Below are 7,759 nucleotides of genomic sequence, written 5' to 3'. Positions count from 1 at the left end.
AACCATCATAAAATATATTTTCATATTTTATACATTTGGTATTATAAAAGTTTATATATTGGGAGTGATATTTGTATATATAGTTAAATAAACTTTATGAAGTTTGACTTTGACCAAAACTAATATGCATCCTAAATTGGAAAGCAGTGAGTACTGTATTGGAGATAAAATTGAGTTACTTTTTATGAACAGAGGGAGTAGGTGTAATTGAGTTGACGCGCATGGTTTTTCGAGTCGATCTGACCTACGCAAGAAAATTGAATGCACAGTTAACTGCAAAATTTGCTACAGTATGGATCTCGATATTATGATTGGTATTGGTGCGGCCGGAGGCAACTAGACCATATATTAGGTATTATCCGTAGTATCGATCTCTCAGGTGATGACCTGGTCGTGCACTCGTGCATATTCTTCATGTGGAGTATGAGTGGAAGAAAACCTCGCTGCAAAGTCTCCAACGAGTTTGGACTACCATAGATATAGCCAAACTAGTTTAACACGCAAGCTAATCATTCCCATCAACATCAGTCAGAAGGCACAAAAGTCAAATCCGGACGAGAGGATATATTAATGGTGTAATCTAGTTTTGGCTCATAAACCTAGGTTTAACTTTTTTCTGCCACAATTATTGCAGACATCACCAAAATATCAAATACTACTTCAAGAAATATCCATAATTAGTTTATCAAAATTTTACTAGTAGTGGTTTTGGACTAAGTTTTAACAAATGATTAAATTTCGAATGCAACCAGAATAGCGAGTAAAGTTATTGGAAAGTTATAATGAGACGATGTTCGGATTTAGTCCCTCGGAGCAAATGACTAATTAGCCTTCCAATTTTTATAGTGGACAATAGATGTTAACTACCATCAAAACAAATTAAAATAAGTTGGAAAAGAGTGACAATTTCTTGTTTGTGCAAGACCATTCGCTCTGAAAATCATTCGCTCAACAATTCTTCCTAATTGCTTTGGAGCTATGTACTCTAGGTGTCGATTACTACCTCATGAACTATATCATGTGCACGATATATTGGAGGTATTTTATAGAGTCTCAATGCAAATTTATATACTATTTTTTTGAGTTTTACATGCTAGGAACCTAAGGATGGTTGTGGACTTGTGGTTTCGATGAGGAGGCAGGACACCCCTTCTATTTCCTACCTGAAGTTTTCCCACCGCAACAAATTAAGTTGAGCCGGCCTAAATAAGATTCTAGCCAGTGAGAGCATTGATAGCTAGTAGCTCCTGCCACCGTGCGCACGTACGGACGCGGCATGCATGCATCATCACTCCCGTCACCGGCGGCCAACAATTACAATCCTGCCATCCGCCGGTGCACCTCCTCCGCCTTTATAACCGCACCCAACGCCTGCACCTCGGAAAATTTCATTCCTCCCTCATCTCAATCTACCTAGCCTGCTCTAGCTTCTAGCTACCTCACCCCGACGTGCTCTAGTTGCGGCGATGACAATCGAGTTGCAGGCTCGGCCGTCGGGGATGACAATGATGACGACACCGCGCACGGTGGCGGGGCTGCCGGCAGGGTTCCGGTTCCACCCGACGGACGAGGAGCTAATCGTGCACTACCTCCGGCGGCGCGCAGCTTCGGCGCCATGCCCTGCTGCCATCATCGCGGAGGTGGACATCTACAAGCTGGACCCCTGGGACCTCCCCTCGAGGGCGGTGTTCGGGCAGCCGGATGGCAACGAGTGGTACTTCTTCAGCCCCCGCGAGCGCAAGTACCCCAACGGCGTCCGCCCCAACCGCGCCGCCGGGTCTGGGTACTGGAAGGCCACCGGCACCGACAAGCCCATAACCGCCGGCAGCGTGCCGGGTGGTGAGATGGTCGGCGTGAAGAAGGCGCTGGTGTTCTACCAGGGCCGGCCGCCCAAGGGGATGAAGACCAACTGGATCATGCACGAGTACCGCCTAGCCGCCGCCGTCAACACGTACCAGCCGCCCGCCAAATTCAAGGCCTCGTCCTCCATGAGGGTACGATCGAGTACATGGCTACATGCATGATGCATGCCTCTCTAGATCTCATCCTGTAGTGAGTTGATTAATTTCTTTGTGTTCTAGCTTTACTAATTAGCTTTACGAGCACGCAAATCAGTTTAATTTCCATGATTAATTGATTATGTACTTTGTGTTCTAGTTTAACCAATCACCTTTTACATGGTATGTGTATTTTATGCGGTTGCAAGGGTTCGAAGTAGCTTGGGATCATTTCTCTCTTACTCCGCTTTTGTTTTCTTCTTTAGTAGCTTGTGTAGCGTGTGGATGTCCCTAGCTAGGTTAAGTACTTCAAGCAAGCAACTCTATATTGTCTTACTAGCTGGTTTCTTTTACCTCTGGGATCTTCTTTCTCCAAGAAAGAGACTTGCATTATTACTCAACAAGCTACTACTACCTAGTGAACCTACCTTTCAAGCTAGCGACTGTTTGTTGTACATCCTTGATACTGATTTTTCTCTTTTGCGTGCATGCAGCTGGACGACTGGGTCCTGTGCAGGATCTACAGGAAGCCCAACCAGCAGCTGTCACCGTTCTACGACCCGTCGCCGTCGCCGCCGTCCATGGACGCCGGCGGCCACGGCCACCGCCACTACCAGCAGCAAGAGGAGGACTCCACCTCCCCCTCTAGGATGTTGCCCAGGGCTCCGTCCATCTCTGACTACCTCGTCGACTACCCCGCTGTCTCCGAGCTCTTCGACACCATGCCGGCGCCACCAGAGCCCGAACTAAGCTCCGGCGCCAGCCGGCTCTTCCTCAGCAGCATCAACCGCGGCGAGGACAGCACGGAGCGGAAGAGGCAGACGCCGACGGAGTATATTAATGATGATGGGGGTGATATGTCATCGCTGCGTGCTTCCAAGAGGTTGTTGAGCAGCGATGCGTCCATGACGACGATGAACAACACCTACTCCATGTTTGGGCCTGATCAGCCTTCTTCCCAGGACAGGATATGACCGATGATCTCTAATTAGGGCTAGGAAAAAGATAGGCAGCTAGCGACTTGACTATAGACACATTCATTATTCAATACTGATGCCGGTCGATCGATCCAGGAAAGATTTTATTACTTGTGCGTGATTTATACTTAGATCAGACTGAAGTATATTGTATACAATTAGTGTAACATAGTGTATAGGATTATTCGCAGGAGAATATGTAAGAAGGACTTATTTCACTAGCTAGAACCCTGGTTGTACATACAGGTCTAATTTGTGTGTATGTATATGTAGGGTAGTGAATTAACTAGGGTGTAAATTATGGATAACATTGAATAAAATTATTTTTTATATGAACTAGCATAGTGGCCCCCGCAAATGTGAGAACATCATCTTTAATATTTGTGAAAAATAGATTTTTCTTATGTTTACCCTCTTGGTGAAAAACACAAGACGGTTCAGATATTGAGAGGGAAGTTTCAGTAAATGATTGTTTTCCATACTGTGTAGTATGTATTTTAAGTTTTGCACTTAGCAATATTGTTGTATTTTGATGATAATACATATAGATTAATTAACTTAATGAGTACCCCTTTTTAAAATTAGAGTGAATTCCGTGTTTTACCCCATTCAAAGAAAACTCATCTAGAATACCCCTTTTTATAAGCCTTGAAACATCATTTTTTGATGGATGCCCATTGAGAAAGCTCGCCAACAAGCTGGCGTTTTGGAAGGCTAGGCTCATGTCACGAGATGGCAGGGTGGCGTATGTGCGTGCGGTTATGGCCGCATCGGTGGTGTACCAACTGTTGGCTCTTGACGTCGATCCCTGGTTCCTCCAGGCGGTGGACAAGCTTAGGCGCGGCTTCTTGTGGGCCGGTAAGAACGAGGCGCATGGCGGCAATTGCTTGGTCGCTTGGGATGCCGTGTGTGCACCTAAGCATCTGGGAGGACTTGGCCTTCCGAATTTACGGTGGATGCATGCGGCGCTGCGCGCTCGCTGGATGTGGTTGCAACGCACGGATCTCACCAAGTCTTGGACGGGGTTTAGGTTTGCCGTTCGGGCGGATGTTGCTGCCATGTTCAATGCTTCGGTGGTCATCTCTGTTGGCTCCGGCGCTAGCCTCTTGTTTTGGGAGGACCCCTGGATCCAAGGCCTCTCCGTCGCAGCCGTGGCTCCGGAGGTGCTCAAGCTAGTTAGGTCGGGCATCGTCAAGCGAAGATATGTGCGGGATGGGCTCCTCAACCATGCATGGGCGACAAATATTGGGGGAGAGTTGTCGGTCGATGCAGTTGTGCAGTATCTACGGCTCTGGGCCACCGTTGCTGCCGTCCCCATCAACGGCGGGGCTGACACTTTCCGGTGGAAGTGGACGGAAGACGGTACTTTCACGGTGCGGTCCGTGTATCGTATGTTCTTCCATGGCACGACCGCCCTCCCCGGTGTGGTGCATGTCCGGAATTCCTTCGCGCCGTACAAATTCCGCTTCCATGCGTGGCTTTCTCTTCGTGGGAGGTGCTGGACGGCGGACCGTCGGCTTCGGTGAGGCCTTCCCTCTCACGTTTTGTGCCCCCTCTGCTCCGTTGCCACGGAGACGGCGGACCATCTTTCTCTGCTCTGTCCCTTCGCTCGATTGGTTTGGGATGGCTTCTCGAGGCGCGCTGGAGTGCAGATTCCGGCGCCTACGGCCGGCAGCAGGTTGCCGGCATGGTGGTCGAGTGCGGTGGAGGGGCTGCCTACGGCGGATGCTAGAGTCACCAACTCCGCTATCATGCTCATCCTGAGATCCCTGTGGCTCGAGCGGAACGCCGAGTCTTCGAGGATACTGCCTCTACGGTCGATCATGTTATCGATGTAGTTTGCCGTGATTGGGGCCTGTGGCTTTCTTGTAGTCGTGGGTTGGCGAGAGGAGTAGTGTAGGTGTTGTCTGCCGCTTTTATGCGGCATGGTGGATGTTCTGAGCCCATGGTTCGGTTGTAATCGTTTTCCCCTTAATCTTAATGAAATGACGCGCAGATCTCCTGCATGTTCTCGAAAAAAAAAAGAGAAAGGTCTGAACGGATTAACAAGGTTCCAAATTATCAGAATGATGACAAGAAATGTGAACAATTGGTGTTGAGAAGTCTAGACATGATCGTCGATGCCAACCTCCGATCTATATTTTTTCGGGCCACATCGACGTAACATGCTGGTCCTATCTAACCAAAATATACAAAATGCTAAACTGGTGCAAAACCGTGTTTAAGACCTCCTAGATGACATATTTCGGTAGAAGTTTCACTAAATGAGGTAATATGTGTCGCAAATGCGCAACTTCAGGGTAAAAAGTGAAATTCACTCATAAAATTATTATTTACATAAACTAGCACAGTGCCCCCCGCAAATGCGAGAGCATCATGTTTAATATATGTGAAAAATAGATTTTTCTTCGGTTTACCCTCTTGGTGAAAAATACAAGACGGTTCAGATATTGAGAGGGGAATTTCAGTAAATGATTGTTTTCCATACTGTGTAGTATGTATTTTAAGTTTTGCACTTAGCAATATTGTTGTATTTTGATGATAATACTGTTGACGGTCAGAAACCCCCTGGCGGGCAGAGACGGTCAACACGGTAGATCCGGGAACAACTAGGGCTGCGGCTGGCCCCAGTCCCTCAGAGCGACGGCCCGCAAAGCCTCCTGGTCGCACGTCCGATGCTTATCACAAGGGCGTGCCACCTGACCTATACCTGGTCAGGAAGGTGTGGATGATGCCTCGCTTAGTTTCCTGCATGGCATACACGTAAACATTAAATACGAGCCTCGATCGGCTCTCAGAGTTATCCCGTGAATCGGCTCAAAGAGCCGATCCACCCATGATCCGGACAAGGTGTCCGAATATATGGTGGTCCTGCTTGATCAAGATGAAGCTAATGAGATCTACGACGATTTAGGGTTTTCACCGCATAATCGGATCATCCTACTCACGATTGGGCCTCGCGCTCGCGCACGGTGACCGTAAGCCGATCCTAGACAGGGCCTAAAAACCAACACGAGGTTGATCCCCGGAACATCCTTTATAGGGCTAGCAGACGCCACCCTACACGCCGCTGGATCCTCCAACCCTTTGTAAGGCCTAACTATTGCGGATGTTAAACTAATCCTTGATGAAACAAGGAGCAATCGTAACGGATCAGATCTACTAAACTATGATCAAGCGGGTGCCGCCCCTACACCTAAGATAGGTGTAAGGGCGGCTAGATGTGCAAGGGTCGCATAACGAAAGCATGTAATTCGAAGAACAATGCTAACCCTAACACATCCAAGATAACTACGTTGCTCGCCATCAAAAAGGCTTCAGTACGAGCAACGCATGAACAACGTGGGCAGGCTTGTGCTGCCTAGATCGCAAGATGCGATCTAGGCAGCATGGTGCTTACCGGAGAAACCCTCGAGACGAAGGAGTTGGCGATGCGCCGAGATTTGTTTGTGGTTGAACGTTGGTTGTTGTTTATTCCATAAACCCTAGATACATATTTATAGTCCAGCGGACTTTCTAATGTGGGGCGTGCACCAAACCGTGCACGAGTAAGATTCTAACTTCTAAACTAAGATGCGATCTAATATGTTACAGATACACGGGCAATTAAGCCCAACTTGGTATAAAAGGCCGATTCACGTATTTCTTCTATATATATTCTTCACGTCCATCTTGATCGCGGCCCACCTTTGACTCGGTCAAATTCTGGTGATAACACATGCCCCCCTGGTTTTGGAAATGACATTTCCAAAATCATTATGCTCTTCTTTCGTCGGGTCATGTCGTGGCAGAGCAGAACCGTCGCAGTATGCTTCATCATGACGACTTGCCTTCCCAACCTCTCTGCACGATTTGACAGTTTTGGCACCATGTCCTCGAAAACTGCTCGAAAATTAAATCTCCATCTCCTTTATTTAACTGCATCGAACAGTTCTCCTCTTCGTCCTCTTCACATTAGCACTCCCAAAAGCCCTTCTGCGCACCATGTCTTCCTCTTCCTCCACCTCATCGGAACTTTCCCTCGGGTCCTCCTCCTCCCGTGAGACGCCGCCGGACATTCGCGCACCAGAAGAATGGGACCTGGAAGACCACGCCCCCTCCATCTGGTCCGAGGAAGACAAATCCTTGACCAGTGGGGAGAGCGACCTCCGCTTCCTCGCCGACGGGGAATCGGAGGAGGAGAGCGATGACGATCGCTTCTCCTGGGATGACTTCACCTCCTCCGAGGAGGCGAAGGAGGAGGAGGAGGAGGACGAAGACAGCTCCTCCGACGAGCCGCCGGCCAAACGCCGCCGCCTCTGGCCCGGGAACCTCAGCGACGTCGACAGCGACGACGACGACGCTGACGAGGAGGACGAGGACAACGAGGGTCTCGCCGGCGGCCGCTGGAGCAGCGATGACGAGCCGGCAGGGAGTAGCGCCGACAGTGGCGATGACGGCGACGATGACGACGAGGGCAGCAACGGCCCCTAGATAGGATCTTAGCATAGGGCCAGCAGTAGTAGACGGGGCAATGTATCCCCTAGTACTTCCTTTTGAGAGCAATCAGCTCTTCTATGTAAGAAATCTGGTTTATCAATGAAGAAATTCCCCAATTTGATTTTGCCGATTTCCTTTATGATAATTTAGCCGATTGTCCTTCGTACTGATTCTGCCGATTGTCAATCTGGTCAATGCCCAATAAGCCGATGGCATCGCATCGGTCTCTCACGATAAATTTCGAGATAGATCCATCCGGACCCAAACTCCCGGTCAAACAAGGCCAAGCCATAATCGCGCAAACCC

At 48.7% G+C, this 7,759-nt stretch overlaps 1 protein-coding gene across 1 annotated transcript; it reads left to right on the top strand.

The window, feature by feature from the left end:
* The first annotated feature begins 1,466 nt into the window (after positions 1-1,466).
* Positions 1,467-3,002, top strand: LOC124667131 (NAC domain-containing protein 2-like). Its single transcript, XM_047204460.1, has 2 exons — positions 1,467-1,994; positions 2,492-3,002. The coding sequence occupies exons 1-2, from the start codon at positions 1,467-1,469 to the stop codon at positions 2,969-2,971; spliced, it is 1,008 nt and encodes a 335-aa protein (XP_047060416.1). The 3' UTR covers positions 2,972-3,002.
* The last annotated feature ends 4,757 nt before the right edge of the window (positions 3,003-7,759 follow it).

The sequence above is a fragment of the Lolium rigidum genome, chromosome 6 (assembly GCF_022539505.1).
Source record: "Lolium rigidum isolate FL_2022 chromosome 6, APGP_CSIRO_Lrig_0.1, whole genome shotgun sequence".
Classification (NCBI taxonomy): domain Eukaryota; kingdom Viridiplantae; phylum Streptophyta; class Magnoliopsida; order Poales; family Poaceae; genus Lolium; species Lolium rigidum.
The sequence above is the reverse complement of the archived record's forward strand: the minus strand, read 5'-3'. Positions and strand labels throughout refer to the sequence as shown.